The sequence below is a fragment of the Lonchura striata genome, chromosome 20 (genome assembly GCF_050655825.1).
Source record: "Lonchura striata isolate lonStrDom1 chromosome 20, ASM5065582v1, whole genome shotgun sequence".
NCBI classification, from domain to species: domain Eukaryota; kingdom Metazoa; phylum Chordata; class Aves; order Passeriformes; family Estrildidae; genus Lonchura; species Lonchura striata.
In genome coordinates this window covers 14,854,473-14,881,360 of record NC_140722.1, presented here as the reverse complement: position 1 = coordinate 14,881,360, position 26,888 = coordinate 14,854,473, and the positions used below count along the sequence as shown (strand labels likewise).

At 46.3% G+C, this 26,888-nt stretch overlaps 2 protein-coding genes and 1 long non-coding RNA gene across 7 annotated transcripts in view; 2 read left to right on the top strand and 1 right to left on the bottom strand.

The window, feature by feature from the left end:
* The window catches only part of RIPOR3 (RIPOR family member 3), a 43,502-nt gene extending 42,495 nt beyond the window's left edge, over positions 1–1,007 (bottom strand). Inside the window, exon 1 of one of the 4 annotated variants that reach the window (XM_085558339.1) lies at positions 808–1,007. The gene's annotated coding sequence lies outside the window, so the exon portion shown is untranslated. Of the gene's footprint in view, positions 1–30; positions 301–807 lie in introns of those variants that run through there. The other 3 variants (XM_085558338.1, XM_085558332.1, XM_085558337.1) reach the window with 3 other exon arrangements.
* Positions 216–9,718, top strand: LOC146765746 (uncharacterized). Of its 2 annotated transcripts, none has more exons than XR_014949716.1 (3): positions 216–2,064; positions 4,253–4,547; positions 4,707–9,718. It is a non-coding gene; the product is annotated as an uncharacterized LOC146765746 (long non-coding RNA). The 2 variants fall into 2 exon arrangements; XR_014949715.1 differs by having other exon boundaries at positions 4,704–9,716.
* An 869-nt stretch (positions 9,719–10,587) lies between these two features.
* Positions 10,588–26,526, top strand: PARD6B (par-6 family cell polarity regulator beta). Its single transcript, XM_021550510.4, has 3 exons — positions 10,588–10,745; positions 15,223–15,445; positions 22,108–26,526. The coding sequence occupies exons 1-3, from the start codon at positions 10,680–10,682 to the stop codon at positions 22,935–22,937; spliced, it is 1,119 nt and encodes a 372-aa protein (XP_021406185.2). The 5' UTR covers positions 10,588–10,679; the 3' UTR covers positions 22,938–26,526.
* Positions 26,527–26,888: the final 362 nt, after the last annotated feature.

Sequence of the window (26,888 nt, the reverse complement as noted above, 5' to 3'; positions counted from 1 at the left end):
TGTGCCCAGGTGTGCCCAGGTGTGCCCTACCTGTGCCGCACCTGCGCTCGGGCCGGCGGGCGCGGAGCGCGGCTCGGCTGCGCTGCCGTGGCGGCTGTCGCGGCTGTCGCGGCTGTCGCGGCTGTCGCGGCGGGTGCGGGCGGCCGGCAGGGCCGGAGAGCCGCCGCTTATCGCCGCTTATCGCCGCTTATCGCCGTCCAGCCGGGCGCCGCTTCCAGGAAGCCGCGGCTCCGGAGCGCTCGCTGCCGCTGGATGCCGAGGGCTCCGCGCCGCTCGCTGCTTCCCTTCGCTCCCCTCCCTCCTTCCCTCCCTCTCCCGCTCCCCCTCCGACCCCCCTGGCGCTGGCAGGGGCTGGGACCGCGCGGCTCCGGCGCATCCGAGCGGCGCTCCCGGCCCGGACGCGGCTGTTCCCCGGGAGCATCCCGGGCGCGCTCCGCCCGCGCGGCTCCCGCGGGACTCCCGGCCCGCAGCCCCGTCAGCGCCCCGCTCCTCTGCCCAGCTCTTACCCCTTCTGCTCAGGCCTTTTCTGCCGTGCCCAGATCCCGCCTTTCCCCCCTTCCCCATCCACTGCTCCCTCCTCCTCTGCCTCGTCCCACACTGCCTCTCCACCGCGCCTTTAAGTGTTCCCTCGGTCGCACAGCGCTAATCATCATCATCATCTCCACTTTTCTTTCTCTCGTTGCCTCCTGCCTTTCCCATCCCGCCTTTCCATAGGTTTGCTGGTACTGAGGAGATGTCATTTACTCCCTTTGATTCTCCGGTGGCCAAATCCTGCTCTGAGTCCTTCCTGCTGCACCCAGTACTGACCTTCCTCCTTCTGCGGGCAGGTACTGCTCCTCGGGCAGGAGCTCCCTCCTGCCAGCTTCCGAGACAGCTTCCCGGCAACCCTGGCAGAAGGAGGTGAAGCTGCTGGTGAAGGCAACCCTGGCAGAAGGAGGTGAAGCTGCTGGTGAAGGCAATCCTGGCAGAAGGAGGTGAAGCTGATGGTGAAGGCAATCCTGGCAGAAGGAGGTGAAGCTGCTGGTGAAGGCAATCCTGGCAGAAGGAGGTGAAGCTGCTGGTGAAGGCAATCCTGGCAGAAGGAGGTGAAGCTGCTGGTGAAGGCAACCCTGGCAGAAGGAGGTGAAGTGTGGGAAGCCGGCTGGGATCTCCCTGCTCTTGTCTCACCCCGTGCACCCCGCACTCACTGAACTCACTCTCTCCTGAACAATGCCTGGCCGGGCCTTTTGCAAACAGCCCACACAAACGTGTCCCTGCTCGGGCACAGCTCCTTGGCCTCTGCTGTGCCTCATCCATCTTCCATGTTCCCCTGGTTTCTAGCAGCACTTCCCCGTGCTCAGTGACTGACAGCACAGGCAGCCAGACACTCCCCACGGGGAAAATGAGCTGACTGCATGGAATTTGGCCATGCCCTTACCAGAACTTTATTAGTAATGGTGTTTTCTTCCCTTGAGCCCTGCTCTGCAGCATCCAGCTCACACATCCTGAAACCCACCCCGCTGCAGGAGGCTGAAACACAAAGTGAGGTTCTCAAAGCTCCAGCTGACCAGAGATCCCGTGCAAGGACCTCTCAGGGCAGGGTTACTGCTTTCTTTCACAGCTCTTTATGAAGCTGGTCAGGATTTGTATTTTCCTGTGCACATGTTTAAAGGAAAGTCTGGAAGGAGGCAGAGGAAGATCTCTTGCACAGCTGAACACGACTGTGAGCAGAGGCATGAGGGAGCTGACACACATGAAAGTGAGAGCAGTAAGGCACAAAACCAGATGGGCAGATGGAGCTGCCTGAGCCCACGTTTCAAGCACCCTGTATGACAAGCACATTTCTCTCTCTCTCAGGATTTTTCATAAAGGTGCAAAGAGAGAAATGTGCTTGCCACAACCCTGGCTTTTATTTGTGTTCAAAAGAACTGTGCTGAGACACAAGCACAAGTGGGTTTCACACCAGGTCTTCAAAATGGCTGGGGCTTGGAGCACTGCAGATGGCAGTGATGGCACAGCATGGATGTCACAGCTGGGGCACCTGGAACACAGAGCAAGGAGATGTGAGTACACGGATTTGTACAGGTGAGTACGTGACATTCCAGCCACTGTAACCCTATTAACTCCTGCCTTGGTTTTCCGGGGATTTGGGGGGTTATGATCACACCCACTGGGTGCTTGGAGCCTCCTCCCCAGCAAAGGCAGCTGCAGTGTCCTGCTGCTCCCTGGGGCTTTCCAGGCTGGCAGCAGTGGCTGTGTGCCCCAGCCCCGGGCACAGGGTGGTGCCACGGCAGCTCCTGCAGCTCAGGATGCTGCTGGCACTGCAGCACGTCCCTGGCCCCAGTGCTGGCCCACAGCAGGGTGGAGCACACTGGGACGAGCTGAAATCAGCTGGATTTGCAGGACATTCGTCACCAAATCTCTGCAGGAGCCCTGTGCAACCAGTTGCCCAAAAAGCCATTACTGGTAATGGCATTTCCTCCTAACCATCAGCCTTTTAACAAAATTCACAGAGCAGCCCTTCAGCAAATGACAATGACCACGGTTCTATCACTCCTGGTGCAGATGTGCCCATTTACTTCAGCTGAGGAATGGCTTTATGCATTTTTATTCCACTTTACTTTTTATGATCTTCATTTGCTGTGTCTTCATCTGGTGTGTTTATGTGGCTGGTGCTTGGTTTTCATTATTTTTAACTGCATTTCAGATCATTTGCTCTATGGTTTTGTTCACATTCTCCTTTTCCACGAAATTCTAATAAAACACTTGGCTACAGATTTCCCAAATTGAATACTGATGTTTAGTGCAGCTAATTATGCAGCAGGGTTCAAAGTGAGTTCTATAATGTAACAATTTACATATTCCTGAAAACAATGGACACAAACCTACAAATTATTGCTACAAGCCAGTTTTACATTCTTCTGGAATTTCCTTTAGAAATACATATGTTTAGTATTCTCACGCATATGAAAAGCAGTAAATAGTGCATTGCTGGCACCATTATAATATTTACAGTGAAAAAATAAAACACACTCTGATGTGTCTCAGACCTAAAGGGACATGAAAAAAAATTGCCAGTACGTTTCCTGCAAGATCTCAGCACGCTTCACAAAAGCCCTTCCCAAATTCAGCCACTCAACATCCATCACTATAAGCCCATGATACACAAAGATCATTTTACAACAAAGCATTCATCGTGGTTGCAACAACATTACACATTTAGTGTTTCAGCATCACCAGCCTTCTGGCATCATCAGATTAATCATAACTTTATTGTTTAAGTCCTGAATAAAGTAGTTTTTGTTTGTTTTCTAAATGGACCAGATTACAGGCAGCCAACCCTGTGAGCAGACCAGCCCAGCCTTCTCAGGAAGATCCAGACTAAACTGACTTTTAGAAAGGCTGCTGTAAGCCAGAACTCTGTTTATAAAAGCAAGAGCTAATAACTCAGTAGCTGGGCCTGTTACTGTGATCCTTTGCACCAGGCTGACTTGCAGAGACAATAATTCTTGCTGCTCCTAATGCAAGCAATATGTATGCCAACATTTGCCCATGGCTCCACACCACCCTTTTCTAGTTTGTGTTTTTTAATTTTTACTTTACATCTTCATAATGTGGAGTGATCTGCATAGAAGTGGGTTCTCTCTCAGCCTTCTGATTTGTTGACCAGGCACCCTCATTGTTGTAGCACAACAAACTGCAGAGCGTGTTCCAGCAAACCATCCCTGCACAGAGCATTTGCCCTGAGCCTCTGAGGGGGGTTACAGTGAGCCTGAGCTGGAAATACACATCCCCAGCTCCAAGCACATGATTGTTTTCCCTCTTTGTGCATCTATCTGGGCTGGAGTTTGTAGCTCCTGGTATTATAACTCAGGAGGGAAGGTAAGAGATCTGCCAACAGAAGCAAAGAGTATCTTCTAAAACCTCAACACAACTGGGACAATGGCTGAACTCACAGGATTCAGGGTTTCCAAATGTGGCATGCATGGAAAATTTGAATTACTTTTCAAGTCTCCTTGGCTTGTACTTCTGTAGTTTTACTTATGACCACTGCCCCAGCACTATCTGGTTAATAAACAGGGGCAGTTCTGTTGCATTAATGTGTACACATCTGTCTGTTTACTCTCTGGGGTCTCACAGCTTGTTTGTGTATGGACACATAAAACACTGCGACAAAAAGGCCTAAATTAATCTCATAATATAATTATGATAAAAGTTTCATATTTCCCGAAAAAAACCGTGTTCCTTATAATTGTTTTACATTCTCCTAAAGTGTTGGTAACTTCATCTTATGATTGCAACAAGAAGTCTAATGACAAATCAAAGAAATCAAATGGTTGTGCACCATCCCTGGGATGTTGTCCCATCCCTGGAAGTGCTGCATCCCTGGAAGTGTCCAAGGCCAGCTTGGATGGGGCTTGGAGCATCTGGGAGAGCGGAATTTGTCCGTGGCAGGGGGTGGAATGGGATGAGCTTTAAGGTCCCTTCCCACCCACGCCATTCTGGGATTTTATGATGACATTTTAAAGCACGGCAACAGCAGTGTGATACGGCCCTTACAAATGCAGGTAAGTCCTGGGCAGTCTGGTGCAGCCAAGGTCGCTGTTGTAATGAACTAACGGTGCGATTAATGGTGTAATTAACGGTGTAATTAATGGTGTAATTAACGGTGTAATTAATGGTGTGATTAATGGTGTGATTAACGGACGTCGCTCCGGTCGCAGCAGCGCGGCACAGCGCGGGCACGGCGCCCTCTGGCGGCGGCGGCTCCCGCTGCACCCGCGGGGCGGCCGGCGGCGACAGCGGCGACAGCGGCGACAGCGGCGACAGCGGCGACTGTCGCGACAGCGGCGACAGCGGCGACCGAGGACACGGCCAGTCCCCAGCGACTCCCTCCCCGCGTGTCCCATCCCCTTCGCGAGCACTGCGGCGCTGCCAGCTCCTGCTCCGAGCCCGTGTGAGCGCCCCTGCGTGACTCGTGTGCCGTCCGATAATAATTCAGCCTCAACAAGCACTAGTTCATTGCTGTATAAAAGCCGCCGTTATTTTTGCAACCGATGCGGGAATCATTTGCAAAATGCATTCATTGTCTCAGCCAGACACGGGAACAGTCCCCGCCATGAGCTGCCCTCCTCACGCGTCTGGCACAGCCTTTGATCGCAGGGCACAAATGCGCTGTAGCAGCTCCGAAAGAAGGCAGACACAAAAACCTGTCAGCTCAGGAAAAGGTTTCAAACAGCACCCACCAAAGCGGCAGGAGCGATTTGGCCATGGCAGCACTACACAAACTCACAGAGGGAGGCCAAAATGACACCCCGGGTCACCCAGCACACCTGGGGGACAGGGGGACACAGCACAGCCACTCCAGCGGGACACCCGGCACTGAGAACAGGAGCTGGGGGACAGGGGGACACAGCACAGCCACTCCAGCGGGACACCCAGCACTGAGAACAGGAGCTGGGGGACAGGGGGACACAGCACAGCCATTCCAGCGGGACACCAGACACTGAGAACAGGAGCTGGGGGACAGGGGGACACAGCACAGCCATTCCAGCGGGACACCAGACACTGAGAACAGGAGCTGGGGGACAGGGGGACAGGGCACGGCCACTCCAGAGGGACACCAGGCACTGAGAACAGGAACTGGGGGACAGGGGGACAGGGCATGGCCACTTTAGAGGGACACCAGGCACTGAGAACAGGAGCTGGGGGACAGGGGGACAGGGCATGGCCACTTTAGAGGGACACCAGGCACTGAGAACAGGAGCTGGGGGACAGGGGGACAGGGCATGGCCACTTTAGAGGGACACCAGGCACTGAGAACAGGAGCTGGGGGACAGGGGGACACAGCACGGCCACTTTAGAGGGACACCAAGCACTGAGAACAGGAGCTGCTGCTCATGAAACTGGGGAGCCCACATGATTTTCCCTTTTTCCCACCCCACTAAAATTCTGGACCAGGAACACTCAGTGAGTAGTGGAAAACCAAGCAGGAAATGTTCAGGAATTCTTTCGTGTAAAGATCCCCAGAAGTGTTTCGCAGTGGCCTGGGCAGCTCAGCACCAGCGTGGCTTCTCGGAGCGCTCCGGGCAGAGAGATAAATCATTAAACCCCACACGAGTGCAAGCTGAGGGGTCAGCTGGGATCCAAACTGCCCTTCTAAACAAGGGGGAATTTCAAAGGAATTCAGAGTCATTGGACACAAATGGATTGCTAGATGAAGGGGAAGAAAGAGCTTTAAAAGCTTTTCATTATTTTAGTTAGAAACCTCAGAGAATTTAAATGAATGTATCAATATCAGCTTTCGACTTGCTAGGAAGGGGTTTTCAGAAAACTTCACGAGTTTATTGCTGGACCAAGTTTATAACTGGATTTATAACACACCTGAAACAAATGTTTCTTTCACAGGCAGCATGGTATGAAGACAACCTTTCCCATAAAGGCAGACAAAATAAAAGTACAAACCAACGAAGACCCCCCCAACCCCAGGAAACTATAAATATTTTATCGGAAAAGATCTTATATATGAACTTGAAAAACAATCAATTCATTTTGTCACAGACAGGTAAGTAAATATTGCATCAAAGTAACAACTAAAGGTTCCTGGAGGAGGAGTGGAGAAGAAAAATTGCTGCTAGTTTTCCTGACAGGAAAGAAGAAAGCAAAGGCAGAAACAGAACACAAAAACTTATTACTAACCCAACTATTGTTTCCCCCCTCAGTAAAATAAAATTTTAAAAACTCAAACAAACAGATAAACAAAAAACCCATCCCAAATTAAAATCCTGTAACTGCCACAATTTCAGTGTAAGAAATAAAATTTTTATTACACAAGTGCTACTCAAATACTGCTGTTATTAATGAAGCAGCTACGTTGCCATGCCCTGGGGTTTTCTTGCTGAGCCTTGCTGCTGTTTTTGTGTAGAGCTGTTGGTGTGGAGTGTGTTCCATGGAGATAAAGGGTAACAAGCTCCCCTTCTCAAATTCTTCCTCTCTGATGCAGCACTTGTGAGCTCACATCCTGCCTCGGGATCAGCACTATCAGCAGAGAGTATTCAATGGATTTTATGGATTCGTGGGAAGTAGTGCTCTACAATAATTTTGTATTTGTGACCATCAGTCGCCCCCATGACAGCACTGGTTTGTCTCCAGCACTCACTTATCAAGGAGAGGCCAAAAGCAATTTGAGGTCACGCTGGTCCCTAATATTGTGAAAATGGAGTATCCAAGAGCACACACTACTGTTGAAAATGCTTCTTTGTAGGGAAATGTAACTGGGACACAAAATTAATGTATCAAAATTGCAGAAGGTATCAAAAAGAAAGCCTGTAAGTACAGGATTTATTTTTGAAAGAAAGCAGAATTTTATTAACATTTTGAAAATAAAGCTTCTCTTTTTCCCCTTTAGTTTTCTCTACCCATCAAAAAACTCTCCAGTCTCTCATCAACTCCAAGACAAGCTCAGATTACAATCTAGTGCATCTAACAATCACTCCTCTGAGCTGGCACTGACAGTGTAAATAAAGACTACTTTATGTTAAATATGAAATCAGCATAAGCCCTGAACTATGTAATAAAAGATTAGGTGGATCATCAATATAGTTAACCTATGCTGACAGCAATTTTCTGTGCTTTATTCTTGGAAATACTCTCTGAAATCCCAGGAGGGCTGTATGGAATACAATTCCACTTAAAATCTTGGAAATCTGGAATAGGAAACCAACATCTTGGCACAATCTCACTATACTGCATGGTGGACCTAAGTGATGGAATTTCTACACGAAAACAAACAAAGGGGGAGAAAAAGGCCTCCCAAAAAAGCTTCCCCAGCTGCTCAGAGATCAGGAAACCCAACCTGTCTTTCAACTTCACAGAAACTGAACGTGCCATGAATAGCTTGACCAGGTCTGAATCACAGGTTGTACAGAACTTGTGACTAAAATAGCTCTATAAGCTTACCTTACAAAGAGCCTGCCTCACTCCCCACCTTTATCTGAGATCAAATTGTTTATCACATTCCTTCCTCGTACGTCAGCTCCTTGTGATGAAAGCCAGCCAGTGATTAATACATTTTATTAGGTTGGTTCCAGTGACTTGAAATGAATTTGCCCTGACTCCTCAGGCTCGCTCCCACACCCACTGCCTGGCACTCCAGCCATGCTAGGAATGCACAATAGAAAACAAATTATCTTAGGCGATACCTCATAAATCTATAGCAGTAAAATTAACTGCACAACAGCTCCAAGCAGAAATCAGCTTCAGGAGGTTCTTCCTCCCTTTCTCCAGGAGAAAAGAGCCAACCCAGCAGCTTTAAAGCCCCAGAGAAATCACTGTTCCCTTGTCTCTTGCACTCTTCTCTGTGCTCAGCTCATTAAACAGAGCTGTAGAAGACAGATATGGAAAGCAGTCCAAACTCTTTTCAATGTTATAATTACAAAGTGACAGAATAAGAGGTTTTATCCTGGTCTTGCTCTCAGAGCTGTAATCTTCCTTCTACTGCACCAGGATCACAGATTCTATCTGAATTTACAGGTTGAATTCTCTACGTGTCCTTCTGCAGTGTAAAACCAAAACATGCTGGATAAAGGATGAGAAGACTTGAATCAGCCTAGATACCGTCTGGCAGCAAACTATATTTAACTATTAACAATATCCTCTGTGCTAATTACAGCTTGTCTTGGCTCGAGTGAGAGCTGCAATTCCTTTGCCTTTGGCGTGATGGGAGGAAGATCAACTGTGCAAAAATCAGCACCGACTTAGAAGTGATTCAGCACTGGATGCATTTTATTTAATTACTGATTACCAACTGAGACTTGAGGACTAGACACCCGTGGCGTGCCTCAGGTGCAAGGCATTGTTTGAGCTACCATCACTGGCATCCACACATGATGAAACCTCACACGGCGTTCTCTTCCACCAAGTTCATAGATAATGGAGAGACCTGTAATTCAAAGGTCTGTTGACATAATGAGATTAATGTACATGCTTTCTTCTTGTCCATACACGTGAGAAGTAATTTATTTTCAGACAGTTTACAATCTTTTTCTAAACCTTGTACTTTTGTCAGGGTAGCTTAGCTGGCCTTTAAATGAAATTTAAAGGTTAGCTCTGACATTACCAGATCCTGCAATCTTATTTGTGACCAAAATGAAAACAAGCTCCATGAACAGCTTTACGTTCAGGATGGACATAAAGCCACATCCTGAGAGGGAGACGTCACACTTTTGGCCTGACCAAGGTTTATTTATGTAACGTGCAAACATCAGCTAACACTGGTGCGGTTTGCGTGTTACATCCGTGGGATCCCAGGATCCCCGAATCACAGAATCACTGGGACTGGAAGTGATCTTTCTCTGGAGATCATCCAGTCCATCCCCACGCTCCATGTCTGAGGGCTCGGAGCCTCCAGGGCAGCCTGACCCGGGGGCTCCGGGGCTGTGAGGGGCACTGGGCCGCGGGATGCGGCTCCGCAGGGCTGCGGAGGAGCAGCAGCGCAGCACGAGGCTCCCGCGGCTGTGGGAGAATTAGGGCTGGCTCCTCGGGGCTGTGGAGGATCCAGAGCTCGCCATGGCTAGAGCTGACTCCTCAGGGCTATGGAAGACCCAGAGCTTGCCATGGAGGCTCCTGGGGCTGTGGGTTGGGGTTGGCTCCTCAGGGATGTGGAGCATCCAGAGCTTGCCATGGCCAGGGTTGGCTCCTCAGGGCTATGGAAGACCCAGAGCTCGCCATGGAGGCTCCTGGGGCTGTGGGTTAGGGTTGGCTCCTCAGGGATGTGGAAGACCCAGAGCTCGCCATGGCTAGAGCTGACTCCTCAGGGCTGTGGAAGACCCAGAGCTTGCCATGGAGGCTCCTGGGGCTGTGGGAGACCCCGAGTCTCGCCATGGAGGCTCCTGGGGCTGTGGAGGACCCAAAGCTCGCCATGGCCAGGGTTGGCTCCTCAGGGCTGTGGAGGATCCAGAGCTCGCCATGGAGGCTCCTGGGGTTGTGGGTTAGGGTCAGGTTGGCCCCTCAGGGATGCGGAAGACCCCGAGATCGCCATGGAGGCTCTCGGGGCTGTGGGAGGGTTAGGTTGGCTCCTCAGGGCTGTGGGGGAGCCGGAGCTCGCCGTGGAGGCTCCCGAGGGCCGCGGGAGGATGCGGAGCCGCGGGATGGCGGCTGCCCGGGGCGGGAGGTGCCTGAGGAAGCAGCGGGAGCCGAGCCGCGCTCCGGCCCCGTGCGCGCACAGCCGCGGCCGCTGCGGGCACAGGAGCGGCGGCACGGCCCGCACCCGCTGCGGGGACAGGAGCACAGAGCCCCGCACGGGCCCGCACCCGCTGCGGGGAGAGAAGCAGAGGCACGGCCCGCACCCGCTGCGGGCCAGCAGCACAGCAGCGCAGCCCCTCACGGCCCGCACCCGCTGCGGGCCAGCAGCACAGCAGCGCGGCCCCTCACGGCCCCTCACGGCCCCTCACGGCCCCCGCCCCGCCGCCTCCATCTTGCGCGGCGGGGCAGGTGCGGCCCGCGGAGGCGGCGCAGGCGCGGCGCGGCCCCGCCCCGGTGCCCGGCAGGTGCCGGAGCCGCGCGGCCCCGCCCCGGCCCGGCCGCGCTGAGGGCGGAGGCGGCGGAGCGGCCGCGGGTGCCGGGCTTTGGCTGGGCCGCGCCGCCGCCCGTCCCGCGGCGCTCCGGCGGACGGAGGAGCCAGAGCAGCGACCGCGCGCGGCATGAGCCGGGCTCCGCGCGGCGCCGCGGGCAGCCGCGGCCTGGGCACCATGGAGGTGAAGAGCAAGGTGGGAGCTGCCGCCGCCCGAGGGCCGCGGGCGCGGGGGAAGGAGTGGGCCGGCCCCGCGCGGCCGCGGGGACGGGATGGGGACGGCTGCTGACTCACCTGCCCGAGGGGCCGCCGGGCACGGCCCCGCCGGGCCTGAGCGCTCCGCAGGCCGCGGGCCCGGGCGGGCCCGGCGCTCCCTCCCCCGGCCCCGCTGCCCAGCGCTGGGGTCGCTTGCTGGGTGCGCTGTCTGCGGGCGCAAAATGTAAATGGTTTTGAAGTGCTTTAAAAAAAAAACAGGTAAGTGGAGTTGACCCCTGAGTTTCTGGACAGAATGAAAGACGTACAGACAAATATGTGCTCTAGGGAAAGTGTGGGATCACTGGGCCAAAAGAGGTATTTAGAGACATTCTTGGGGAGTGGGCTACATGATCTCCAGAGGTCCCTTCCAACCCTGAAAGTCCTGTGATAATTCGAGACCCTCTCTTTGTCTGAATTGCGGTGAGTGCGTTTGTTAGTGACTGTTTCTGTAGTTACCTTTTTTCCCCTAATGATTATGTCTTTCTGCAGCTTGTTGTGCGGTACAGCATAGGCTCACAGTAGAGCTAGAGGTGAGCCCTGGCTGGCTTATCCGAAAGTGGAGTTTGCCTTCTCTTAGAGGCCCCGAGAGACTTTTACCCTGGCAGTGTTTCAGGAGTGTGTACCTGTGTGTTCCCGCAGAGATCACCTCTGTCAGGTGCTCACAGCTTTGCCCAGCTCTGTAAATTCCCCCATGCATGTATCCACGTCTCTTCTATTTTTAATTTTTATTTGCTGGTTAGGCAAAGTTTTTCTGACAAAACTTAGATATTCTGAGAAAAATTAGTTTTTTTTTTTTTGTTCTGCTTTATATTTGTAATAACTTCCAGTTGTAAAACTGCTGGATGTACAGTATGAGTTGGAGTGTCACCGTTAGTTTAATAAATGTTGCGCTGAAACACCTTTTTCATTGCCTAGGCAGATTGTAAGTGCATCCACGTGGGAATGTGTTTTCCATTGGTGGACACATGGATCTCTCTGGTTGTTTTTTGAAGTGTTCTGTCCCCTCCTTTCCTGCTAGTGAGGTCTTACAGCAGCAGTGCAGGTGAAGCAGTCAGGACTTGAGCTGTGTGGATGTCTAAGGGTAATGCATCGTAGTGCTGGAACTTCTGGAGAGTGTAAAGTTGGTCTCTCTACTTGAATGAGGATGATTTCTTTTAGAGTGTTCATTTTTCATGTGGTTTTAACCAGCAAGCACAGGAATATCTGGTAGCTGTTATTTCAAATACCAGCTAAGTTAGTACTATGATGGTGAAGTCTTCTATTTATGCTCTTATAAGGTTGAAAAGAGTCAGTATGATGTGCTTACAAACCCAAATCACTTGTTTCCTCAGCCCAGAACTCCAGGTTTACTATTTTCCCTGCTGTGTGTTTTCCTTGATTTGAAATACATCGAGGGAATCAGCCATGTGGTGTGTTCTGGTGTTTGTACAGAGAAGTGTAGCCCTAATGAACAGGGATTGTCCCTCAAGTGCATATTATGGAGCAGGATTCAAGACATTCCTAGAACTACTTGTTGCTAATGCATTATTTAACAGCACCTCAATTAATATCACAGAGGAGTCATCTTCCTTCTATGAAAATGAGCAATTCTGAAGAGAAAGAAATGCCTGTGTGGGAGGTGGAGGGACCATTCCTGTGGAGTGGCCTGGGCTTTGAAGGCTCTCCGTGATGTACAGCTCTTTATTTAGATATTCCAAATCAATAATTGTGCCTCAGCTGACAAGGCTGGGCCAGCACAGCCCAACTGTGGTTGCAGTAGCAGGAGCACAATCCTTTTGTTAGTTTAGTTTATTCACTTTGGGTAACTGCTCTGAGCTTGCCCTGGCGATTCCCCATAGTACTTGAATTCCAGTCAGCCTGTTTTCTTGTCATGGAAAATAAAACTTTATACCCCAGACTAGAGTTCCTACTGATGGTATGGGAACCCCAAAATAAGCTTCTAGTTCTCTATATATATATAAAATTCGTGTTTTCCCCCTTTCTCATGACTTGGAATAATATTTTTTCTGAGTAAAATCTTAATGACTGGTGAGCCAGAGAAGGTCAGTGCAGCTCATGTTCTGTCAATGATGGAGACATGCATAGGGCAGCTCTGTGCTGTGTTTCAGACCCATACATGAGTGTTGAGTGGGCATCCCGGGTGCCTTCCTGGTGTGCTGCCATGGCTCTCCTGCCTTCTCCCAGGGGAGCAGCACGGGCTTGTAAAGAGCTCAGGTGGCAAGGAGCCTTCTGTGCTTGAGTTACTCCTCCAGTGTCTCTAGGACCTCAAGTGCAGGCCTGTTTCATGGGATGGAGGGCAGCATCTGGTAGAAAATGCAGACGTTTCAGGGATTCAGATAATGGAATTGCACAGTTGGACTTGTCTTTTACCTGCTTTCTAGTAGTATTGAGCAAACTATGTTAGGAAATACGAGTGGGTTATGAGCCTTTTGGTATTTGCACCAAATACGTATAAAATAACATGGAAAAAATAAAAATCGCACGTTTGAAAATCTGACCCTTTGCTTGCTGTGGTAAGATTCAACATTTATTCCAGCCTGAGGGTGAGGTTGTTGACTTTTTAAAACTTTTGTTACTGAATTACGTTTAAAGTATGTAATCCTTGAAAGCCAAAGAATTTCGATGGCTGCCATGCATGGATAGTTCCTGCGGGGCTCGGATCTGAGACAGGACGAAGTCCTGCACTGATGTCACCATTAAGCTGCGCTGCCTCTGACGTGATGGGAGTTCCTCCCGTGGGCTGGGCTTTGTTTGTAAGCAGGTACGAATCATCCCTTCTTCCTCATTAGTTAATGTTAGGGTAATTGCGGGGTTTTTTAGAGCAGGAATGTTCCCAGATAATTCCCTTATTTGAAGCTTTTGGAGGAAGGTGGGGTGTTGAAGGTGTAGCTTGTTTTGAGTGGTGTTAACGTGCTAACAACGATGTCCTTGTCTCCTGATTTTCGGTGCTGTTGTTTGTATGTGAGAACTCCGAGGCTTTCATTCTGCAGAAGATTGTAATCAGGTGTGAGGTAAAGTGCACCTCCACAGCTCTTGTGTGTAACATACACCAAAGTATGTGATACTGAGGCTCAGACGTACACTCAGAGCATTTTGTGTCCTGCTCTGCTTAAAACCAAACTTGCTAAAGAAATTATTTAAAGTCTTCATTTTCACTGTAGGTCAGCAATAGAATTCGCACAAAAAACACCAGCCAACTAAGGTTTTTTGAATTATTAGCTTATTATCCTTTTAATTTGTATACAATCTGTTCTGGTTTTTGTAACCTGGCTGCTGCTATCTCTGAATTCCTTTTGACATCTCTGGTATGTTGTGTATGTGCCTGATACGGAGGATTTGGAGTAATTTTTATCCAGTATTCTGTTTGCTTTGGGTCCTGCCCTTATTAGGCAGAACACCAACATTTTACTAGCTGTGTTGGTAAAAGCCACTATGTGTCTAGTCTACATCAAGTGCTCATCCTTTTCTTGGCATGCAGTTTAGTCTGCCTGCCCCCACTGTATCATTCCCTTAATAAGCAACGTGTTTTAATAAGTGTTTGCTTTAGAGATGATTTAGGAGACTGAACTTGAGTGGATTTTTGTTGAATGATTATGTTGACTACAAGCAAATCCTACCCCTGAAAGTAGTGTCAGTGACTAATTTTTTTTTCCCATATTTTCTGAACCTTGCCAGATTTGGAAAATCCAGGTTCTATACCCTGGATAGAACCCTGATTCAAAAGACTGGCTTGCATGAGTAAGGCTCAAAGCTTGATTGCAACAATCTTCTGAATGCTCTTTCAAGGCAGTGGCTGGTTGCCCCTGGTATCTCTCTTTAGGTAGGAGCAGAGTGGACCTGAGATCAGCTCCCCAGGGCTGGGCTGCACACGGGTTGTGCTGAAAAGCAGCGAGGTTCTTTGTGGTCTTCACAGCCAAGGGGCATTTTCACCTCCTGCCCAAGCAGCTGGGCTGTGAAGGCTGCTCAGCCTTTCGTGGGTGACCCACAGTTGTGTAACAACCTCTACACTGTTCTCAAGGGCACTGGTAGTTCTCGGCACCAAATTCCAGGTAGTCACATACCACAGGATGTTAGTCACAGTCCTGCTCTGAGCACCCAGCAGTGCTGCCTCTCACTTCTGGCCCCTGCCCAGCCTGGTTGCTTCCTGAGCCTGAGAGTCTGCAGCAATCCTGCACCGGTTTGTCACCTTAGTGCTGATGGAGGGAGCAATGAAAGAGCCTTGGCATGCTCAGAGTTATACTAGTTATAATAAAACTAGTTCTAATTTGGGGAAAAAACCCAACAGTTTTCACTGACTGTTTTATACCATGTCAAAATTGTTTGTTGTAGTTTCTAGTGCACTTTTCATGCCATAACGTTTCTGGTTTAACATAAAATAATTGTTCCATATTAATGATGTAAGATATGTTTTGTTGTAGTTTGGGGCAGAATTTCGACGATTTTCTCTGGAGAGATCCAAACCTGGAAAGTTTGAGGAGTTCTATGGATTATTGCAGCACGTGCACAAGATCCCAAACGTTGATGTTCTGGTGGGATACACGGACATTCACGGGGACCTGCTGCCCATCAATAATGATGACAATTATCACAAAGCAGTTTCTACAGCCAATCCTCTCCTCAGGATTTTCATTCAGAGAAAAGGTAAGAGCACTTGAAGAACGTGAATCACCTATTTAGCCAGTTATGGTGTGAAGTATGGAGGAAAAAACTCTTCAGTCCTATTTCTTCATGTCAAATTCTGTAATGATTATGGGTCATGAAAGGTATTCACAACTTGTCTCTCTTGCAAGGGCTTCCTCAGGCAATCTATTAATACTTTGTGATGTTTTGCTTATATTTAGTTGAGTTAAAGTCAAGCTTAATCTCTAGCAAATGCTTCTTTCTGGTTTTATGTATGCAAATGAAAATAAACTTTTAACTTCTAAGCTTTTCTGCTCTGTATGTTGGATACTTTTCACTTAAAATTCCAATCTTGATCAGACAAGAAGAGAGACCATTACAGGAAGGATAGTAATATTAAAAATGTTATTACATGAAGTATTAAATGCAACATTAAAGTATAAATTCAAGACTAACTTTGTAATGTGCTACTCTCACCACACTTTCCTAATAAAACATTTTGAATTTTCAGTTGACAAGCTTATATCAGTTAGCGAACCTCAGGAGCAATGGCTGCTTGCTTTGTTGTTGGCTTGCCTTTAAAAGTAGTGTGTCTGCTCTGGTTGTGTGTTCCTACTGTCTGCTTTTGTTCATGAAGGGAAAAAAAATCCAATGAGATGTTTGTATTCATTCTTGTGGTGTTGTTCCTGGTTGTTGCTAAGACAGGCATCTTTTCCTTAGAAAATGCTTGGGCATCAGAAGCTTTCATCAACTCCCACTCCAAAAAATGAACAACTCCACAAGAGCCTGACACAAAGCCAATATTCATAACTAGTGCGGTGTGGCTGCTTGGCAGCTGCTGAGTGCTGGCAAAATGTTTGTTTTGTTTGTGTTGATAGTATAGACTGGTAAGGCCTGTGCTCTCAGTGCTGAAATGCCAAAGGCATGAAGCATTTGCTTTAGCAGAACCTGGAGGGAGACAAGGCCTGTGATTCCATCTAATCCCCTACAGTAGCCATATGACAGGAAGGGATAAGCCCTTTGTCAGACTGGGATTATTGAGTTTGTATTTTAACACCATATGTTTTTAGATTGTTCCTACTGTGACAGGTCTAACGTTGCATGTTCCTAATGTTGCATTTGTAAAGCTTCTTTAATTTCCTACAATTCCTTACCTTGATTTGATCCAGGTGGATTACTTGTTACTACTGTGGTGCCAGGAGTTGTTACAATGCACAAAAGTAGATGATGAATCCGTTTTAGTTTATCAGAACAAGAATTGATGAGCAGGGAAGGCTGTGTAGGAAGTGCCAAGTGTCACTGCCTTCCCTTGGACACGAGAGCCTTGGAGTTCCAGGGAATAAAGATTCCAAGCTTGCACCACAGTCCCCCTGCACTGTGCTGGGGATTAGTTGTGATCACACTGATCATATCTGTGTGATCATCATCTGTGTTGATGAAATTGAGGCTTTGCCTTCACTGACATCTTTGCATATAGAGTAGGTGTTTGATAGAAAACACAGAAACAACTTTATTCTGTATTTTATTTGTGATGATTTGCCTGTAACCAAGGTTGGATTGGTGGAGTTAGGGATGGTTAATATTTTGTGCAGCGTGATTTAAATGTTCTTAATTCTCAGATTGCAGCAACCTTACTGGCTCTGCCTCTGGAATGGAAAAGAAACGTCTTAGCAAATAACTGCTATTGATGGGGCTGCTTTGATCTGGGCTGGTTTAGAGCTATAATAAGTGACACAAGTTATTTTTCCACCTGCAAGGTTACTTGTGGCTTTTATGCATTCTCTTAAATCAGCTGAAGAGTTTTTGTGGGTTTTTGTAACAGAATTTTGACTTCTTTTGTATTTCCAGGAGTAGTAGTTGGGAATGTAAGATCTTTGACAAAAAGCCACTGTGGGCAAGAAAGTGTTTTGATTCCTTGTAATGTATGAAATTTTTATCATACTGTCTTAAGTATTTAGAAACTACATGTAATTTGTGCAAAGCTTACTTGAGGTATGAGCAGACTGCAGTGAAATCTAATGTAAATAGTATTAACTGCTTAGTATATTGCATCCAAGGAACACCTTGAGAAGCTGAAATGGGAGCTGCAAGATGGTTTTGCTTCTGTTAATAAGCAAAATAATGGTTGTGATAATGGGACTCCAGAATTTGGGAAATGTTATGCCAGAGTAAGAACTCTTTTCTCTCCTGTTTGATTTTGACTCTTCATTCTGAAAGCTCTGTTTGTCCTGAACATTTATGTGGCTTGGTTGATGTGGTAAAAAAACTAGAGCTCCTGGAATGAAATCACAAATTATTCCTCTTAGGTTCCTCTAATTGTACTTCACAAAATTCCTTTAAAATACTTCATAAACTGCTCCAGTGCTAAAATCTAAACTGGGGTTTGGTGTTGCAGAAGTCAGGATTGGCTGACAGCTTGCAGAAAACATTCCTCTCTGGAATTTCATTCTGCAGTTTAACAGATTAACAGGTACTGTTGACATCTGGTATATAAAGGTTAAACTGATGTATTGTGATTAAATCCAGATGTATGGGAGTCACTCTGTCTGTGAGAAAAACCCTTCCAAGAGAAAATGGAGAGGAACAGTCTGCAGGGCTGAAGGGCAGCTTGATGTGGGGAGCTTTGCATTGTAAATAGAGAACAACAGAGATAAGAGAAGATACATTTCATTATAATATCCTTAACAGTCCCTCAAAGGATTCAAAATTACAATATCCAACTCCTGCAATTTCTGCATGGATGTGGCTGTATTTAGTGAGAAGTGAATTCTTTGGTTAATCCACTTGTGCCTCTTGAGAGACACTTTGTCACTGAGAAGCTTTACTTTGCTGAGAAGTAAGAGCAGTTGGCTTTTTAAACAGCTCTTTGTGGACTAGCCTAGCTATTCGGAGGCCTCTTCCTAAAAACACAGGTTGGTTTCCTAAATCCATATTTAGTTTTATTTAGTGACTAAATAAGAGGAAATTTGTTGGGTCTTATTTAAAAAATGCTAAATTGCATCTCTATTCAAATGCACTAACTACTTGGGGGCTTTGAAAATTTAATTCTCAACGGGTAATTCTACATTGATTTGCAAATGGGTCAGGAAAATATTTCAAAAATCTGTCTTCAATAACATTAAATTGAAACCAGATTTGGCATTTGTGGGATTTTGTTTTCAATTTCATGTAATAAGTCTGTACAGATTGGTGCCACCTTGAGCTTGAAACTGCTGGGGGGAGAAATCCTTCCTGTACCGTGTGGAGTTCTCCTTCACACTACCTGTAGTTAACACCTTGTCCTTTGGCTTTAGGCCAAAATATTTTTTGCCAGGGCTTTAAACTGATTAGTGAGGTGCCAGAACAAAGATGCCTTTGTACTTGAGAGTATTGCTTTAGAAAACTTGTTTAGTAGTGGAAGAGAGGTTACCCAGAGTGTGCTGTTCTGCTGAGATTTGGGGAGATGAGTTTATCAACCTTCCACTACTTTTTTTTCACAAATTCTCTAACCTTAACTGTCTATCTTAACGTTTGTGCTAGTTCTGAATTATTTAACTATTAAGAGCAGTTATAATGAAAAAAACTTCCCCTCTGGTTTGTCAGAGTTTCTTAAATGTTTTGACATCTGGCTTGCAGTTTTGGGATGGTTTTATTTCAGCCATGTGTCCTGTAACTTAAGAAAGTTACTAAAAACAAAACCACCAGCTCAATTTAAGATTTCTGATTTGTCTTCTGAAAGAGACTTTTAAAGTTCTTTTCCAGGAAATGTTTTTCTGCTCTTAGTTTTTGTTTCAAAAGTCCTTTGGAATCTGTTATTTGCGTGCAGACATTCACATAGTATTTCTTTCAAAGCCAGTCCTGTTGCAGCTGATCTTCGTGTTTCTCTGCTAACAGGAAAAATGTGATTTGGACAGAGCTTACCAGCTGATAGTTGTGGAAGGTAGGCTGGGAGGTGGTTTCTGTGAAGGAAGTTGGGAACAATTCTAAACCTAACTTAAGTAAAGAGCACAAACTGTCTTTGATCATTTACACGACATGATAGATCTGCTTGGATGTAATAAATATGTTTGTAGATCAGTTCGTGCCAGACTTCCTGCAGGGTGTGTGTCCTGCCATGAAGGTGAAGAAGTCTTGTAGCCACTGTGGCAAGCTGGGATCGCTAATGCTTTACATATTCGATATGACAGCATAGGTAAAATACCAGAGTCTGTCTCATTCGGGTATAATTTGTGCACTTGGAATTTAAGGAGAAAATCTCATCAATTGAAGACCTTTTAATCTTGCAATGCACATGGGAGAGCACTGGTGACAGAATCAGTCCTGACAAAGCTTTGCTGTCCTGGTTTCTCGTGTCTTTTTCCAAAGCAGCTGTTGTACTAAGAGCAGCAGGATCCAAGTGCTTGACTGGCACCAGTCTGAGACCTGTGTCCTGGAGCTGTCATCAGCAACTTGCACTTCAAGTGTTACCTTGTACTTAAAGCAGCAAGAGGTTTTTAAAGTAAGACCTGTCTAGGATCTGATTTCACAATTGTCCTTTCCAGGTTGTTTTGTAAACAATTGTAGTTCTGAATAAAAAAAGAGAAGTTATTGCACCTCATTGAATTGCAAAAATCCTTTCAATGAAGCACCAGATGTCTAACTGGAAACTGGTTGGATGGGTTGTCAGGGGAGATAAGGGCAGAACTTCTCTCACTTTTCCCTTTGGTCATAAATTTTTAGCAAACAAGAGTTGTTCCATGTTGTCTGAAAAGTCAGCATGTTAGTTGTCAGTAGTGGATGGAGTACAGGGGTTTAACCAGCTGATCTTAGTCAGTCAGACATTCCAAAGGGCCTTCTACAGAGAACAGGCTGAGTTTGCATTTCTGTAGGTGTTTTACTTCAGACATTATTCATCTGTTAAAATGCTTTGGCTGGGAAATTGAATTGTTTTTTTAATGCACTAGCTCTTCAACACAGCTGACCTAACACTCTTATATGTGAAGATCCGGTTTTAGGCTATTTCTAAAGCCTTTGTGCTTGATGTTAAGATATAATGTTCTGTTAATTAAACCTTAAATTACAAAATAACTGAGATTGCTACAGAAGTGACTTCAGGCTATAGTAGGGCTGTGTGAATCAGGTATCTTCAGAAATAACTCCTGCTTGTGTGAGTTAAATTGTTGACCAACTGTAGCTGTAAACATCAGTGCAAAAGATGATCTGTGTTTAGCAAACAGCTAAGCAAGAGCTTTGCCTTCCTTATGGTGTAATTATTTTTTTAAACAAAGGAAATAAAAAAGAAATGTAAATGAGGCCATCATCAGGACACATTTTTCTTAAACATGTTGATGAACCATTGTGTACACACAAGCCAGGCACTGACAATAAATCCCTTTGAGGTTTTTTTGTGGGCTAATTTAAATTTGTTTCTCTTCCTCTTGCTCTTTATCTTTTAGAGTACCAGGTCCAAGGCTGCCTTCCTAGAGCAGCCAAAGGACTGTTCTTGTTTTCAGCAGCCCTAAAGGCTGGGAAGGGAAGGGAGGAGTTGATGTTACATGCTGCAGTAGTGCTAGCCTGTTGCCCTAGGAGTATTTTCTCTGTTCTGTTTTGCTTGAAGCATCTGCGGAGTCCAAATCTTAACTGGTTCATGTCTCTATATCTCAGCCTCAGAAACAAGTGCACTCATTGATTTCCTCAGCAGCTGGCAGCTGTCCTGAAATGCCACCAGGGCAGCATTGCCACAGTCAGCCCAGTCCACAGATTGAAATGTATAGCCATTCTTCCACTTTCTTGGCTGTACCAGTGACATCTGAATGGGATAATATAAAAAATCCCAACTTCTCTGTGTCCTGGGGTTAGTGCAGTCCAGTTCTGCATGATTATTGGGGGTTTTCTGCTGTAGACCAAAGATGTGTGCAATAAGGATGAGGAAGCTCAGATCTGAATGTATTTAGGTTGGTTCTTTTTGGTGAATTATTGCATCTTAAAAAAGAAAATGGAACCTTTGGTAAATAAGCATTTCAGAAATCAGTATTGCTTGCACAGATCATGTTTTCTTGTCTCTTGCAAGTAGTTGTAGGAGTAATACTTGTTTGGATTTTTTTAAGCTCTAAGCCATTTGCCTATTCCAGTATCAAGTTGTGGCAGTGACAGCATTGCTTGCATGAACAGTTTTGCTTGAAGTATTTGTGTGCGAGGTCTCTTTGTTTCTGCTCCACAGCCATTTTACCTACATGGCGTGGGGGCAGGGAAGAGTGCAGAATGGAATAAGCTTTCTGGAGTTTGAATCCAGGTCACTTGGCTGGCTCCCAGTAACTAGGCAATAATAGGCACACTGGCTGCTTTCCCTTTTTCATTCTTTCTTTTCCAATGATCTGAAACCTGAGGAGAGAAAACTAGCAAGTGGAATTACTCTGAATAAAATTGTTTCTAGGAATGTACTCATTCTTTCCATTCTACCCTTTCTCAGGCAGCTGTAGCTCTTTGTGTCTGCTGCTGCTAACTGCTTTTAATTTCTTTTGCGCACACTCTTTCCTTCGGTAGTAGAAAACCAAAAGTGTTCTAAACTTCGTGTTTCATAACATTAAAGCTTTCATTTCATGAGTAGAGAGAAAGGTTTCTATGATAGCAGGGCTCCCATCTGAGCCGTTTGCCTGTGCTAACTCATGGGAGCAGTGCGACGTGGCTGTCGGCAGGCTCTAATCCCCGCGTGCTCTGTCTTACAGAAGATGCAGACTACAGTGCCTTCGGGACGGATACCATGACGAGGAAGAAGAACGTCTTATCCAACGTGCTGCGTCCGGATAACCACAAGAAGAAACCCCACATTGTCATTAGCATGCCCCAGGACTTCAGGCCCGTGTCCTCCATCATAGACGTGGATATCCTGCCCGAGACCCACCGCAGGGTGCGGCTCTACAAGTACGGCACCGACAAACCCCTGGGCTTCTACATCCGCGACGGCTCCAGCGTCAGGGTCACCCCGCACGGGCTGGAGAAGGTGCCGGGCATTTTCATCTCCAGGCTGGTCCCCGGGGGGCTGGCGCAGAGCACGGGCCTGCTGGCCGTCAACGATGAGGTGCTGGAGGTGAACGGGATAGAGGTGTCGGGAAAAAGCCTCGATCAAGTTACAGACATGATGATTGCCAACAGCCGCAACCTGATCATCACGGTCAGACCCGCCAACCAGAGGAACAACATCGTGAGGAACAGTCGGACTTCGGGCAGCTCCGGCCAGTCCACCGAGTCCAGCCTTCCCAGCAGCACTCCCAACATCCTGGGGAGTCTGCTGCAGGGAGAAGAGGAGAGCGATGAGGAGGACATTATTATTGAAGACAGTGGCGAGCCACAGCAGATCCCAAAAGCAGCGCCTGCCAGCGAAAGCATAGAATCCTTGTCACAAATTGAACTCCTCCACGAGTCCACACAAAATGGATTCCTTCCTTCCAGTGAGATGAGCTTGACTCACTCAGCGGGCAGCATTAGCATGGAGTATGAAGTCCCAGAGCCAGGGCGTAAGTCCTTAGAAGAAGATGGAACTATAATAACTTTATGAAATGACTATGGTGTACTTTGTATAAGTAAGGATGCCATACATGTTTTAATTGGGCTTAATATATAACACATCTTATACCTCTCCATCTACCAAGCACTGCAGTTAGGTTAAAAGGAGGGAAAAAAGTAAATTCAAGCAATTCAAAATTACATAAGTTGACTAACTTCATTAATTCTGCACTTCAATGTAAATAATTCACAAAGCTGGACGATAATTGATAAATAGCTGAAATTGAATAAGGAAAATTTAAATTGAAAATGAAGGATAGCTAATAGATGACTGTGAGCTTTCTGTTAAAGGTACTTGATTTTTATTATTTTTTAATGCTGTACACTACTGGTTCTGTAGAAGTAAACTTCCTTATGTCTGCTGCTCCGCTGGCAGGGCTGTGTGTGGGCTCGGAGCAAGAGGGAGCTGGGAGACAGCCAGAGGTGGGCTGGAGGAGACTGGTCTGGTCCTGGAGGACACAGGGACAGCAAGGCTCTGTGGGCACTGGGGCTTTGGAGGTCACTGTTCCTTTGTGAGTGAATGTGCAACCACAGGCAAGTTAGTCAGGCACCATTACTGGTTTTAATGGCCGGCAAGCTTACTTTTAATGGCTCTGATTTTGAAATTCAGATGTGAAACTCTTAACACTAATGCATCAAAGACCTGTTCTCATTCTAGTTTGCAATATTTAAGGACGTGATTGGATTTAGTTACTAATCCCAGTAAATGACAAACAAATCAAATGTAAACTTAATGCTATGGAAATAGCATAATGTAATCTCTGTTACAATTGCAGTCCTAGTAGAAACTGTAATGATTTCTACCAGCAAAGGTTTGTTGCAATGAGGCTGGATTATATAATAGTGACTTTCTACAAACCTGAACAAGTTAGAACAGTCTGTTAAATCCCTGGATTAAAAGAAGTTTTAAATCAGAATGAGGCTTTACTACACCTCGTTTGAGCCACGTGATATTAACTTATTCATTATGAGTAAATGCAGATTGCTGTGTGCCCCTGGCTGGGTGTTGTGGATATTACAGTGTTGCTGTGTGTGAAAACACTGATGACAAGTCCTGATGTTGCAAGAGCAAAGGTGTGTGTGCGTGTAACCACTGCACTCACTGGGACAGCTGCAGGGGAGGCTTCTAGCATTGTTTTTATCCTTCCCCTTTTTGTATCTCCTGCTTTACCCTCTTGGTTCTCAACCTGACCCTCTGGGAACAGAAGCTGTGGCAGGAAAACGAGCTGGGGTCTAATAGGGCTGGGGAGGAGGATCTCCCCAGGGATGCCGTGGCCTCTGTCAGCCTGTCAGGAGGAGGAGGAGGCTGCTACCAGCTCTGTCCTGTGCTCCCAGAGCAGCAGCCAGGTGCTTGGGAGTGCTCCACCCTCTGGGAAGATGTGATGAGTGGGAAGGGAGACTGACCCCTTTCTTTTTTTCCCCTCAGTCTATTTGAGGAAAATCTACCTCTGGTAACTTTACAAACAGGAGACCAACTCAGCTTAATGGTAGGGCATCTGTAAAAGTCGTCGCAGAGCATCGGAGGTGAAACCTGTATTTGTTTCAGGTTTTTGTGATGATGCAAACGCTGCTGCAGAAACAAATCCCTGCTGTTTGATGTTACAAAGTGAGCAGTAGTTTTCTCAAACCTCCAATGCCATTGGAGTCCAGGATGCCGAGAGAGGCATTCATCCTCCTTAGGATTTATGGAGAATAGGCACAGCAGGCAGTGGTACTCTGCAAATACAGGTGAGGGGCTCTTTTGTTACACTTATTTATGGTTTCTTAGTGTGTGTGTGTGGAAAGCCTTTTTACAAGAGCAAGATCTTTCAAGTGTTTCACTTGTTTTACTAATAATTATTAAAAATGAAGTAACTACATCCCCTTAGTGTGAAATGAGAAAGAGAAATGTTCATTCTGCAACATGGAGACTTTACCTGTACATGTTTTCTCTCAGTGCTGCTCTACGCTTCCTTTCTTTACGGAAGATTGTTTACTTCAAAAATATCTTAATTTTCCTTTGTCAAAAGACTTTCCTTCCTGTATGAAATCACCAGTGGAGGGTGAGACTCATTATTCTGCTAGTTTGCACTTCTGTGCCTTTGGTTTACTTGAATGTATTGTGGCTAATCAAAGGAATAAAGGCACTTGGATGGGAAGAGAAGAGGTGCAGAGGTACAGAGGATGAGCTGGTCGTGCACTTGGTGCAGGTGGAACGTTTCCATTCCGTGCAGATCCGCGCTGGGGCTGGGCTGGCCCGTGAGGATTTTGCAGCTCGCAGCACAGCTGGCAGGGCTGAGTCTGCCCAGCAGCCTGGGCAGGCCCCAGCCCTGAGGCTGTGTGCTGCCAGGCTCGTGCCTGGCTGGTTTGAATAATATTTATGCCAGTATTAAGGACTTGTAGAAATTTAACTGAGGTCCTACTCCAAACTGCATGAGACTTCCACTCTTAGGACCTTTCCTGCAAACCGAGTAATCTAAAGGTGAGATAATGTTCTTTTTGACATAGATCATTATGTTCTGTTTCACAGAAATTTGGTGACATGTAGTGAAGCTAAGCATTTGGGACTTGATAAAAACTTAATAGATCTAAAGAATGTGTATTTACAGGTACAATGACAGACTGCACAGCATGTAATTGCTTAACGCTGCAGTTACCATAAAGTTTCTGAAGTTCTTCCATATCTTACTAATACATACACTGTTAATTACAAAAGATTTTTAAATTGCTACTTAGGGATGATCAATGGTTGATTATGAGTGGCTAAATTTAATTTTATATATAAATGATACTAGGGTTCAGTATAAGGTTTTTTAAAATATGCTGATATTGTTAGCCTTTCATTCACTACCTCCTAAATTTTTAACATCTCTACTGTTTTCTCCCTGGAAGACAATACTTAAAGGCTTGACTGTTTTATATAGATTTTATCTATAGGTAAAAAAAGGAGAAGAAATGCAGAAGTGATAGTGAGGATGCTGTGCATGATTGACAATATTACGCTGCTATTGATGTAATCTGTGTATTAAGTATCCTGTGTGTGTAAATTGTGTTTTCAATCCAGGTTTTATAAATTAATTTATGAAATACCCAAATTATTTCAGAATGGAATGAAAAACTAAAATTCCTTTGACTAGTGTTATATGTTGTGTACATGCACAGAGGGGGACAAGTGATTCCTCCCTGGTGGCTGGGAGATCCAAGTGCACCTTAATAGAAAGAACAAATTCTTAATAGAATTAAGATGCATTTACTTTAAAGTTCTGCTGTGGTACTGGAGAAGTCAAGCCTAACTGTGAATCATATGTGTTTTTCCACACCTGAATTAAATTTAGGACAATGTTCTCACAAGCTGTCTTTAACATGTGTATTTTTGTGAATATTATGTATTTTCTAATTAAATTTTACTTGCAATGTGATTTTTACATGAATGAACTTGTTTAAAATGTCAAATATCAGTATTTTTCTTACAACTTTAATGTATAATGTACATTGGTATCTCACCGAATGAAGATTGATTTTACAAAAATCAAGCTAGATGTAGTTGTATATTAGTCTTATATTTTTACAGACCAAAATAATAAATGGATATAGAAATAAAATGGTTTTTTCTCAATTATTTTGTCAGATAAATGAAAATGGGGAAGAATGTATCCTTTTTCTTAATATTTCTCTTGTATCCAGCGAGCAAGGCTGTGTGTTCCTGGATGTTCCCCATGTCCCTGCCCTGGAGCAGAGCTGTGCCTGGGCAGTCCCTCAGTGCTGCAGCTCTGTGTGCAGCTGCAGCTCTGTGTGCAGGGCTGGCCGCTGCAGCTCTGTGTGCTGTGCTGGCCGCTGCAGCAGCTGCAGCTCTGTGTGCTGGGCTGGCCGCTGCAGCTCAGTGTGCAGGGCTGGCCGCTGCAGCAGCTGCAGCTCTGTGTGCTGGGCTGGCCGCTGCAGCAGCTGCAGCTCTGTGTGCTGGGCT